This window comes from Mycteria americana, chromosome 7, assembly GCF_035582795.1.
Source record: "Mycteria americana isolate JAX WOST 10 ecotype Jacksonville Zoo and Gardens chromosome 7, USCA_MyAme_1.0, whole genome shotgun sequence".
Lineage (NCBI taxonomy): Eukaryota > Metazoa > Chordata > Aves > Ciconiiformes > Ciconiidae > Mycteria > Mycteria americana.
In genome coordinates, this window is record NC_134371.1 from 40,411,225 (window position 1) to 40,424,095 (window position 12,871).

The following is a 12,871-nucleotide window of genomic DNA, read 5'->3' on the forward strand; positions in this document are numbered from 1 at the left end:
TGAATGTGAGTGCTAGGCGGCTTTGAGCTCACCGCAGGATGTGAACAGTTTTTGCTCTGCAGGCTTTGCTCTCATTCAGAGCTAGTGACAACCTGTCCTTTCTGGCTTCCCCTCTGGAGAACAGTGCCTAGGGAGGGCAACCTGCTCCCCCAGCCCAACTTCCAGCTCCACATGTCCCACAGTAAGCAGGTGTCACTGGAGTATAGATGTGCCCTTATCAAACAAGCAGCCTTTGATAGTTTATCTCTCTTCTAGGCTTGACCTGCCTAAGTCTTTTTGGGGTGAGATACGATATGCGACTTGACAGCAATTCTAGGTGAGATTTTTTCCTCCTGGGAAAGCGTGGTAAGAAATTAAGCTTTGCAGGTTTTCTGCCCAGTCAACCAGGGAAAGTAAAGTCCTTGGTGAACTTGGGTTGGGTCTGGGGGCAGGACAGCTGCTGTTGTGATTTGTGGTTATTCTCTCTGCAGCGCGGCCTCCTTACTCACAAGTGAGAGGCAAGTGGTTTTGACACCTCTTTATGACCTGGGAGCCACAGGGAAGTGGTGGTGACTTGTGTTCTGGAAAGACAAGGTCACCAACAGGGGTGATGCAAGCATCTTTGGTTTGTCTGACCATACGAGAATCCAAATATTTTCAATTCATAGGAATTAAAGTGAACATCCTAGTTTTAGGTTGCTGGCTATTTGAAATTTGGTGTTTCCCAAGGTGGTGTGCAATAGAGGGATATTACTGGGCAAACCGTTCATAAGAGCAATAGTGAAAAAGGATGTCTGGTTGTGAAGCCTGTCTGTCCTACAACCTTCAGGGCCTGCCAGGGGACATGTTTCCTGGGCTGTGAAGAACTAATATGGGACACAATTGCGTATCAGTGATTATATCAATCACTGTCTCAGACCCATTCAGTCAAGGGCACCAGCACCTTTTGGAGAGGAAGTGTCGCTCCTGCTCTGGGAGTCTGGGGAGGGTGTTGAATGTGTGGCAGCGACTGCGTGCGAGGGGAAGTGACTCTGTTTTAGGGAATGCTGGGACGACGCTCGAACCAATTAGTAGAATGGAGCTGAGCAAAGTACAGGAGGGACCAGACTGATAATAAGCAAAGTGCTCAAATATGGGAAGCTGGGGAAGAAGCCAAATGAAAATGAAATGAAAGGCTAAGGTCCAACTTCGGCAGTCGTGTAGAAAGGATGGGACCGCTGATAATAGGAAAGCCTGCAGGAACACTGGGTCAAAACCCTCACAAGAGAGACTGGAGGAATCTGTGAACAAGCCAAGGGGGGGATTTTATCGAAAAGCGAGTCAGCAAATTGGCTTGCTTGCTTACTGCCATAGAGACCTAAGTCTCTCACTGTGACCTCTTTGCTCACTGCTTTGTGGTGATGGCCAACTTGAGAGATGCATGGGATGGTAGGGCTCTAGCTCAGAGAGCAGCAAGGGTCTCCTTGGTAGACCCTTGCATGCGGGGACACTTCCCACCAACTTTACTGCTGCAGGGGGCAGAGGGTGTTTGCTCTATCCCTTAATTCAGGGCTGGTGAGAATTGTCTTTGGGGATAGCCTTAAACCCCTCTTTTATGAAGGTGAAATTGGAAACCTGTAGCTGAGCCTCTTACTTCGCAGCCTTTCTCAGCTTTGGAAATCCACAGAAAGCTCAAGAGAGGAAAACCAACTTCTGCCTGCCAATGAACTCCATAAAGACCACTTGAAGGTAGATGACATGGTGGAAAACATCCCAAAAACATGAGTCTGCATCTGAGACACAAAGAAAGTAATTCTAGATACCTATAGTTCACCTGAGGCAGCAGGGATTCCTTTCACTGTGCTCAAGGTAGACACTACGTGATCACCTTTGAGTGATAACCTCGGCTCTTGCTAGTGGTTCACAGAGGTAAGGCCCTTCTTCTTCTTGTCCCTCCGTTTCCTCATCTGTAAAAGAAGGCTAGGGATATGCCTTCTTAGTAAATCATCTGAAAATGGGCTTACTACAAAAGGAGCCCATACTGCTGGTGGTGAAGAGGAGGTCTCATTTGGAGGCCTGACTTGTGAGATCTCATGGAGAAGCTGTGGAATACAGTCATGCGTTTGTCCCTCTAACGTGGCTTTCTCTTTTTAAACAAGCTGTGCAGAATGTGAGACACACTAGATAAAACTGAATTTAATGGCTATTTTGTATCCTTTGAGGAACATCAGTATTGGCTGAAAGAGGGAAAAAGACCTTTTTTGTTGAGTCTGGAATGGACCTGCTTTTATTGGAGGACTCTATGACTGTTTTTGTTGATATTTCCTCTGATAGCTTTTACCTGACTTGTTTTCAAAATCCTTGTTGGATTTTTTCAGTCTTCAAAAAGTCTGCATTTCCTTGCTGAAATTCAAGTTTGGGGTCTGGAAAAATGTCCAAAATGATTTTGCAGATGGCTTGCTCCAATGTAGAAGTCCCAGAAATAGGATATTCTGTAAGGGAAGTCACCTGTTTATTTCCAGGAGGGCAGAGAATTTATTTTAAACAGTGCCATTTTCTTTTCAATTACAGACGTTTTTGTGGAAAAAAAATTGCAACAGTCTCTAAGAAAGAGCATGTGATTACAATTAAAGGATGTGTTGTGCTGTATCAGAAGGTAGCACTTAAACCAGGGAAAGCCTGAATATTGACTATAACTCATTGTAATTATACCATCTATTTCAAACATGTAAATATGTTTGGTAGCACTTACATGTTTATGTCAGCTATTGGGAAAAGCCATTTTCCTTTTTGGTAAACTTCTGATGGTAAGAATTTTGTTACTTGCATTTGAATAAGCAACAAACAGCAAGTTTAGATGCAACAAATTTCTGCGTGAACAGAAGTTGATCCCCTCTTCTGTGGTTGTAGTATTTTACCCGTGTTCCGGTTGTTTGTAATAATTTTGTGAATAGGAAATATTAATAAGCAATGCATTAATTAAGACATGCATTTCTTAATAGAATACACCATGATCATGGTAAAATCAGTGTGATGCAGGGGACTGGGAATGGGGTGAGTGGGAATCCATTTCTGGCTCTCCCACTGCCTAGCCAGTTCTTCCCACCTCCTTTAACTGGGCTCAGCGGTATCGAGCTCCTTTTGAAAGGGCTTTAAGACCTACAGATTGAGATCACTCCAGAAGACCCAGGAACTTTGCTCAAGTCTAACACACAAACCCTGCAAAAAACTTGAACGCTGATTTAACCTGGCACCGTGAGAGAAGCCGTGTCTCTGCTAAAATTGATGAGAAAACTCCCTTCGCTTCTGGGGACTGGGATCCTTCACCAGGGGAAATCATTCTGAGCCTATTTCCCTTCCCTTTGACATTTTCTGTCTTATCAAAAGCCAAGGGAGTAAGGAAGAAGGTTAATGGCTAAACTGACAAATAAACAATCAGTTCAAAGCAGCAACACAACATTTCCGGGAAAATTTAAGAATCTCCTCTGAAAACCAGCTAGGAATGTAAATTCTGCTGCACTTCAACCCAAGAGAGACCATCCGTATGGAGCTTGCTGTGTTATGGGGGCTGAAGCTGGTGGGAAATAGGAAGGGCTTTGGTTTTTCCATGCAGTATGTTAGAGGAAAATTGCAGAAGAGGGAGGAATTTAATTTGGCCGTGGTGAACAGAGAAGGGCATTGCCACAGAAGTGTCTCAGGTAAAGCCCCTCCAACAGTGTTACGGACAACCTGGACACTGTCTAACTCTGGGATGTCAGGTTTTGGACAGCAAAGCAAAAGAGTCCGTGGCTCTTCTCACCAAAAAGAAAATGTTTAAGGAGTCACAGGCCATGAGATCATTTTTCATCCCATTGCGGCATGAGCGCTGAGCGACGATGATGGGGAGACGCCTTCCTCGTGTTTGGTCTTCATCTTCAAGGGCTCCACTTTGCCACAGTAATGGTGCATTAACAACAGCTTGATTTTCATTTAATAAATAATAGGAATTACACTGTGATGGAGCCAAGATTTTAAACAAGAGGCTCCCATAAACATTTTCTTCAGGAATCTGTGATAAACCAAAGATAGCGTTAGACGTACTTGGAGGGAGTGGGGACGCCAGACTTGGAATCTGTCCATCTGCTTCACCATTGAAACAAAACCACTTTATAACAACCACAGAGGAGAGGAAGCGATGCAGTTTGGCACATACACTTACACTATGTGTGGTGGAAATGTTTATTCTTTACTTCAGAAAGATTTAGTGGGTGTAGAGATAATAGAGCATAGCGCTCGCTTGTGTCTTGGAGAAGGAGGGGTGATGGTGTTTGGGTTTTAAGGGAGTCCAGTGTCAGCTCCCATGGGGAATATTTTTGGTAATACCTATTGCAATCTCATGCACTTGGAAGGCAGGAGGAGATGGAGGAATGAAATGTGCTTTTCAGGAGAGGTGTTGTAAAGGCCCCAGGATTAGTTATCTCTGACAGAAAGGATTTTACAGACTCCAGCAGACACAGAAGCAGAGTCCTGGCCATTTCTGCGTTGGCCTGATGGCTCCTCCAAGGCCCCGTGCTGGGATGCTTCCCTTGGAGCGGCTCGGTCGCTCTGCACCTCTCCCTGTGAGACGCCGTGGGGCTGCCTGGGGCTCACCAACCCCACAGACAACTCGCCTCGTCCCCACGTGTGCCTCGTACCCTACCCATGCCGGCTCCCCGAAGCGTCTTCTGGCTCCCACTCTCTCATGTCTACCTGATGTGCTGAGGCATCGTGTCGTGACTTGGGAAATGGGGGAAGGATCTGCAATACAAGAGTCTGCGGGGTCCCCAATGTCCCTGTCTGTCCTCCCCCAGCCACCACTCCCTTTTTTGCTGAGCACATTCAGCTCTGCTGCTCTGCCTCTCCTCGGAGCCGCTCAAAATCAAACCTGAAAGACCCTGGACTGACCTCTGGGGATGGGAGAGTCCCTGCCAGAGTTTGAGACAGCGTACGTCTAGACTTGGTGTGTGAGCAAGCGAGTGAAGGGATGACTAAGTGTCTGAAAGTTTGGACCTTTGGAGAGTAGTCCCTTGGCTCTTTGTTTCTTGGATAAAGTTCCGTTTCCTGTGGAGCTGTGGAGATAAAGGATATTTTTCTCCCCCCCTTTTTTTTTCCTTTTCAAAAAAGTAAAAAATATATAGATACGTCTTGGGCGAGAAAGCAGAAAACTTTGAAAAATTTTGGCAAATCAAGAAACACAAAGAATGTGTTGAGTGAAACATTTCATAGCGACAAAAATCAAAACATCTCACTTCGCCTTCAACCACTTTAAAACATTTTAATGGTTCGAAAGGAAATTTCAAAATGAAAAGTCATGTTTTGCTTAAAACACTGGAAAGTGTTTCATTAAAAAGGAAGAGTGGAAGCAAAACAATTGCCTTATTTTTTTTTTTTCCTCTTTGCAATCAACCTGATGGCTCTTTCCCCAACACGTGCTGAGGTCAGGGTCCAGGGCTGGGCCCATCTTCCCTTGCGTTACGAGGGGCCTGGAGCTGGCAACCCTCAGATCTGAGAAAGGGACAATCTGATGAAATCATCTCCCACACAAGAAATTCTTGTATCCCCATAACTACTTTTTGTTTATTCTTTTTAAATACAAATTTGCAGGCAAGCCCAGTCCCAGGGCCATCCCTGCTCACTGGCTGACGCCTACAGAGGTCTTTTTGGCCACAGGACAGTCTCGGATCCAGGGGACTGCAGAAAGGGGCTGGGAAAGTGCTTCTCCTCCAGAATGCCATGACACTGGGACACGTAGGTCTGAACGTCAGTCTTGGTGGCCTTGGAACCTCTGCTCGCTTTCCCTGCCCTGTTTGGGCAGGTGTGGGACCATCAGGTGTGGGATGTGGCACAGCCAGCCTGTGTGATGTGCTTGGGAAGGCCCTGCTTGCCAAACAGCGTGGGTCAGGGAAGAGGCAGGAGAGAAACAGCACTGTGAGGAGATGCCGGTGGCTGAGGTGAGAGGGAAAGAGCTCCCTGGGGGCTACAGCAGAGGGGAGACCCTGCTCCCACCCAGGGTGTGGAGCTGATGTGGGGACAGCATGGGGAGTCAGAGCTGGCGGGGGCAGCAGGGAGGCAGAGGCTGCCTGAGGGGCGTCAGGGGGCTGTGGGGAGCGGGGAAGGCTGGCCGTGGGCTGACGGGGAGACTGAGGGGAGATGGGGTGCCTATGGGAGGCGGGAAGGCTGGCTGAGGAGAGGTGGGGGGCTGAGGGGAGCCTGAGGGACGGCGGGAAGGCTGAGGGGAGCCTGAGGAGCAGCGGGGGGCCTGAGGGGCACAGCTCTGAGGGGAGATGGAAGCCGGGCCAGGGCCCGAGCTGGGGCTGAGGGGAGACACGCAGAGCGGCGCATGGCGGGCGGTGAAGCCGGCGCGGGGGGAGGGGGGGGGCCGCAGGCCGAGCCCCGGCAGGCCGAGCCCCGGCAAGCCGCCGCACCGTGCCGCCCCTTCCCCCTCCACCCGGCGGCCGAGGCCGCTTTAAGGCGCGGGCGGGGCGCGGCCCCCGGCCCACCTCTGAACCCGGAGATTGACGGGCGGCCGCGGAGGAGGCGGGGCGGCCCGCGGGGGCCGGCCTTCCCGCCGCCGCCGCCAATGGGGCCGGGGGGGCGGGGAGGCGCCGCTGCCCCTTCCTCCCCCCGCCCCCCGGGCTCCTCCGTGCCAGTTTGAGGAGTCCGGAGCCGAACAAAAGCAGGCGGCGAGGGCCGGGAGCGCTGCGCGCAGGCTCGGCGGGGCGGGGGGGCCGCTGCCGGCCGCGGAGCGGTGCGGGCCGCCAGCCAGCCCCGAGCCCGGCCCGAGGGTGGGGGAAAGTTTGGAGCCCTCCCCCGGAGCGCGGGGGCTCCGCCGCGCTCCGGCCCCGGCGCTGCCATCGCGGGCGGCCGCCCCGCTCCGCCCCTCCGCGGCCGTTGCTGCTGCTGCTGCTGCTGCCGCCGCCGCCGCCGCCTCCCCGGGCGCAGCCCCTGCCCCGCCGGCCCCTGCCCCCGCCGGCCCGCCCGCTGCCTCCCCGGGCGCGGGGCTGAACTGCCCTGCTTTTGGAGTCGCCGCCGTTTCCCCTCCCTTCCCCGGAACCCCCCTCCTCCTTCCCTCCCTCCTCTCTCCTCCCTCCCTCCCTCCTCTCTCCTCCCTCCCTCCCTCCCTCCCTCCCTCCCTCCTTCCTCCTCCTCCAGCAGCCAAAGGGATTTTTTTCCCCTTTCTTTTCTCTCTCTCTCTTTCCCTTTTTTTTTTTTTTTTTTAATTTTTCCCCTCCTCCTCCTCCTCTTCCTCCCCGCCGCGGAGCCGGGCGCCAGCGTGAAGGATAAATAAAAAGCGAAGAGGAAGAGGCTGGGGAGGAGGAGGAGGAGGAGGGGGGGGAGGAAAGAAGAAGAAGAAAGCGAGCAAGAAAAGAAAGCGAGGAGCCAGGCGGCCAGCCCAGCCGCGCCGCTCCCGGCAGCCAGGGCAGGAGGCGGCGGAGCGGGGGCCGGCGGCCGGCGATGGATGACCAGCCGCGGCTGATGCACACGCACAGCGGGGTGGGGATGCCGGGGCACCCGGGCCTGTCCCAGCACATGCAGGATGGACCAGGCGGGGCGGAGGGGGAGGCAGGCAGGAAGCAGGACATCGGAGACATCTTACAGCAGATCATGACCATCACGGACCAGAGTTTGGACGAAGCGCAGGCCAGGTGAGAGCGGCGGCCCGTCCCCGGCCGGCGGGGGGGGCAGGTGCCGGGGAAGTTTCCCCCGCGCCCCGGCTCGGCCTTTGTTGTCCGGCGGGGGGAGCGCGCCCGGCCGCGGGGCGCATCGCGGGGGGACGGGGGTTCCTGCTGCCGAGAAATTCGGGACACGGGAGGGAGAAACAGGGCACGGGTTAATTTTTTTCCCTCCCCCGCCCCCCCGCCCAACTTCGTGGTGGTTTCTGGGGGTCGCAGCGCCCACGGCCCGCGCCCCCCCATCCCGCTTCCCCACCGGGGGTCCCGAGCTCGGGCTCGGCCGGGCAGGCGGCCTGGCTTTTCCCAGCCTTTTTGGGGTGGGGGTTCATTCCGGAGGGAGATGGTTGTTGGAGCAGGCTGGGCGTGCGGGGGGCTCTGCTTTGGGCTCCTCCGAAAGAGGCACAAAGTGCTGCTCCATTTTTTTAGGGGCGTTAATAATGTTCTTTTTTAGGGCCCTGTAGTGGTGTTATTTTTAAGGCCGTGTTTTTGTGCTTGGAGGATGCACACAGAAGCTTTTCTTTTTTTTCTTTTTTTCTCTTAATTGCAGAGGTATTTAAGAAGGAAAAAAAAGGCTGTAAAAGCCGGTAACCGAATTGCCCCCGGCTTCAAGGAGCACAACCTAATACACACCTTCAAAGGCGCTAGCAAAAGTTAAGGGAGGGAAAAAAAAACCCCCAAACTGAAGGCACAGTTGAAGGAATAATAAAGAAAAAAGTTGCCCTGAATTGCCTGGGGTACACTTGAAATTTCTTCTGGGCTGCAGAGCTGCTAGATGTGGTGTCCTTCCCCCCGGCATTCATGCCCTGAGCTGGAGCCGATTGCTAGAAAACATTGTTCCTGGAAAAACGCACCGCACAGCCCCAAAACTCGCTTAATACAAACTTCCAGAAGGATAAAAGTACCCCCCCAGACCTCGGCTTACATCCTCCTCGCCTCTGCAGTTTGCATAAAGCTCCCGCTTACTGAAAAGGCTTGTTGCTGGGCTGATCTTACTAATTTTCTTATGTTCTTGCAGGGGCAGAGTAGCTGTTAGGAGGAGGAGGAGGAAATCATGCAGTTTTTCCCTGGCCAGACCCGGGGCAGTGAGGGGATCTTCCTTCAGAAAGTTGCAGGAATTGTGTGTGTTCCTGCCTGGATAATTCGGTGTAGTTAGTCAAAGCAATAAAACCAAAGCAGAACAGAGCTAGGAGAAGGCTTTATGGGTTTGCCTTGCTGGACTGTTTCAGCTGCTTCCTCACAGCATTCTTTTTTTATTATTATTTTTAATTCTGAGCTGCCAAAGACACCGTATTTATCAGTGATGTTTGGCTTTGCATTTCCTCCATCCATCCTACTATTGCACGGTTGTTTTGCTGCCTTTTTTTTTCTTTTAATGAAGTTTTAGGAAGACGTAAAGTGCTAGTATTATTTGTAAGTGGGCCCCTACAGCATATGTACGTGATTTGTGTATACCCAAATGTCTGTGCCCATCTGGGTGTGCTGATAAGGGGACTCTGTGGTTCTGCAAGGGTATATACCTTTGAGAGACTTCATCAGATACATAAATCTTTTTAACATGTTGTGGGTGGTGGGGTAAGTAGTGTGAATGTTTGCCAGATGTTCACATCGTCTTCGCGTGTAATTTCGGTTGGTAAACAGAAATCCCGTAACCGGTGCCTGATAGGAACAGCCCTTTATACAACTAAGCCCTTGGCAAAATGATCGTATGGCTTATAAGAAAATACAAAATCGTACTGTTTCTTTGCCTCAGCAGGCACATGGTGGGTTTTAAAACCAGCCGATTAAAACCGCCCCCCCCCCCTCAAAATCCACAGAACAGTCAGCTCTGAAATACCAGCAGCTGAAAAGAAAGGCATTGAATAGCATCCCCTCCCCTTCCCAGAAGCAGTCCGTTGTGTTTTTAAATGTGCTTACCGTCCCAATTGCAAAGAATTAAATTTTAACACCTGCAAATAAGCTGGGTGTAAGTAGCGTGGAGGCAGAGGAATGGGTTTCTCTCTCCACGCGTGTGTCTCTGCGCTCCAAGTTGGGCGCTGAAATTCCCTGAATTGACAGCTCTAAGCAGAGGATGTTTCCAGCGCTGGGGCAAGGGGGGGTGTGGGGGTGTGTGTTTATTTCCCTTCTGCCTTGCAGGATGAGCCTAATAAAGCACATGGCTGTGTTTAATATCGGAGGTGGGGGTCTGAGAGAGCCCAGCGTGCTCTCTGTATTGAATAAGACAGTTGAACCAAGCTTGGCTCCCAAAAGCTGCTGGCTCCGGCTCAGCGCATCGCCTGGCTCACACCGGCGGTGGGAGCCGCTCGGTGGCAAAGGCGATTTTCAAGCCGTTCCTAAATTGGTGTAATTCATCTCCTCTGTGTTAGGTAGGTGGCTCACGTCCTAGTGGGGATGGCGGCGGGGCCAAGGGGGCTCAAACGTGTTCCCCCCCACCTCCGGTATGCACACGCCAGCCGATGCGAATTTGGAAAGTTGTTCCCCGTGGTGACATCCTAACCTCACCCTCCCCTCTTTTCTTTCCAGGAAACATGCTTTAAACTGCCACAGGATGAAGCCAGCCCTTTTTAATGTCTTGTGTGAAATCAAAGAAAAAACAGGTAGGAAATCAATGCTGTTGGTTCTGTATTATTTTTCTTTCTGCTTTTTGAGGGTTTTATTCCACCAAGTTTGTGCCCCCCCTCCCCATGTAGCAGTATTTAAGTGGGGAGAAATAACTCGCTGGTATTTAATGCTTCTGGCAGTGGACTTGCATGATGTGGTTTGTGTCTGGAAGGGAAAATAATCGTGGTTTAATTTCTATTGCATAGCCTCTTTTTATTTATTGCTTTTTCTGGGGAGAAGAAAAAAATCAAAACCCTTGCAATTTCTCTCTTGCTTTAGTGTCTTCTTTAAGACATGGCACTGTTTAAAAAAAAAAAATAATAATCCGAGTGCAGAGTGTGTGTGTGGGGGAACCCAAAAAAAGGAAATTGTGCAGTTTTACTACTATTACTATTCACGTAAACATAAAGGTTTCTTACTTCTTTTTTTTTTTTTTTTGAAGAAAGGGTTAAAATGCTGTTGTCTGCCAATCATCCAGGCTAGCTCATGTAAGAGTGAGTTGTCAGTTGCCTTTAGTGAAAGCAATATATTAGATTGTTAGTTACTTTAGGGTACTGTTGTTTTATGGCATGGGGTGTTCTCAGGCTTCTAAAGAAGCTAATGGCATGAGAGCATTGGTTCTGCCGTTTCCCACTTTCCAGACCTCCTACCATGTACTAACACACTTATAACACATCCCAGGGGGGCATTTAAATTTTAAAAGCAACAATTAAAAAATAGCAGTCATCAATCAAGGGTGATCTTAAACAACAGATGCTCAGGGAAGGACATTTAGCAACATGCACCACTTATTTATTTATTTGTTGGAATCTCTTTTTTTTTTTTTAAATTAAAAAATGGGGGGAACGATGGAAATTCAGTGGGGGGGGCCGTTCATCTCTGCTGTTGGCTTTCTGAGCTGACCAGAGGTGGTCGACGGGCTTTTCCGTGGCAATCCAGCTGCCTTGTTTTAGCATGCTGCAAAGTACTTGACTTCTTCCCCCCCCCTTTTACAACAAGGACTGTAACAGTCAATAATTCATATCTAAACCATATAAGCAAGGGCATGACATGAATGAAAGTGACAATAAATATGATTGCACACCCAGTTGATATACATTGATAGTTACACATAAAAGGGGAACAGCTTTCGGAAACCTGAATCTGGGTCTTTTTTTGTTTTTTGGTTTTCGGGTTTTTTTTTTCCTTTCTTAAATATATATATCAAACCTCCTAGCGTGACCAGCTGATTGAAAATAGAATTACTTGACTCTTGCAATATATATAAAATGACTAAGGGGGCCCTTTGTTAAACGTTGTTTGTGCAGCGTGTAGCCCAGACAAAGCACCTACCGATGGTATTCGGCTCTCTGAAGTCCTTGCGGCTGCATGGCTGGGTCTGACCTTATCGAGAGATCCTTCCTTATGGAGTTTTCATAATATCAAGCAGTGGGTTCGGTATGGGAACCTCTGTAGAGTTCGTATAATGTAATGTGAGGGAGTCTGCTTAGAGATAAATTTTATGGGTGGTTTTATAGTCTTCCCCTGTGTGCTACCCCAAAAAAAGGAGTCACCAAGTTCCTTTCCTTCCTCTCTCTTTCTCTGTTTATTTTGTGTGAGCCAAAGAAAATGTTTGTCTGCCTTTTTTCCGTGTGTATTTGATGCTGCATACATTGTCCGTGCGGGAGTACTTTTTGGGAGGGTAACTGATTAATTGCGGCTTGGCTTTGCCATCGGTGCAGTCACAAAGTTAGGGGATGGGGAATCTGCTAAGACCAAACCTGGTGGGAAATCCAGGTGACCTCCTGGATCCTCGGCGATGCTGTGGAGTCCCGGCGAGCTGGGGAGGTGTGGGGAGCTGTACATACCCACAGTGACTGGGTGGGATAACTCCTGTCTGCTAAGGAAAATCGAGAGAGATGGTATAGGGCGAAGCATGCTGCTGGAGATAAAGGATATTCAGGTGTGGACTGGGGCTGTCTTTTTTTTTTGTTTTGTTTTTTGTGTTTTTTTTTTTTTTTAAGTTTTATTTGTTGCTGTTGTACCTGGTTTACTTGGCTACGGGGCCGCTGTGCAGAGGTCTCCAAAGACGTTGAATTGAGATGGCTTTTGGAGTGTTGTTTATCTACCCTCGGGTAGGTTTGCAGTGAGTTATTTTACTTTGCAAATTCAAAGACCTCCTCCCCTCTCCCTCATCTGCATCCCCAAAAGTCACACTTTGTAAGGAAGCAAATGGCCAGATGGTTTTGTTTTGTTTTTATTTTTTTTAATTATTGCTTTGTGGGCCCAATGCTAGGAGGAAGTTAGCCTTGTTTTTTCTGGGGCTGAGGGTACCGCCTGCTTCTGTTTGCTTACTCCTTCCTTGTGGGCAGCGGCGTGAAAGTTGAGCCAACTTCTCTCTTCCCACTTTCCATTTTGCTTCCCAGATTTTTGCATGTGTCGCATTTGAAATCCTGGTGATTGTTTGTGGTCACTGGTGGGTGTTTGAAAGTGCGTGCGTACATCTTCCCCCCGGCGTTATGATGTGCAGAAATGTGCGTTCGGTTACCCCGCTGCCTGATTTAAGTGACTCCAGAGCCTTACGGAGACTTTACCACCGTCTCTCGCAACATTATGGCTAATATTTCATAGTGTTAACGTTGTCT

At 49.8% G+C, this 12,871-nt stretch overlaps 1 protein-coding gene across 5 annotated transcripts in view; it reads left to right on the top strand.

The window, feature by feature from the left end:
• The first annotated feature begins 5,645 nt into the window (after positions 1-5,645).
• Positions 5,646-12,871, top strand: part of PBX1 (PBX homeobox 1) — a 137,404-nt gene continuing 130,178 nt past the window's right edge. The window contains exons 1-3 of one of the 5 annotated variants that reach the window (XM_075508012.1): positions 5,802-5,927; positions 7,249-7,622; positions 10,170-10,243. In XM_075508012.1, the coding sequence (XP_075364127.1) occupies positions 7,432-7,622; positions 10,170-10,243 (265 nt within the window). In that variant the 5' untranslated portion in view covers positions 5,802-5,927; positions 7,249-7,431. Of the gene's footprint in view, positions 5,928-7,082; positions 7,623-10,169; positions 10,244-12,871 lie in introns of those variants that run through there. The other 4 variants (XM_075508010.1, XM_075508014.1, XM_075508011.1 and 1 more) reach the window with 4 other exon arrangements.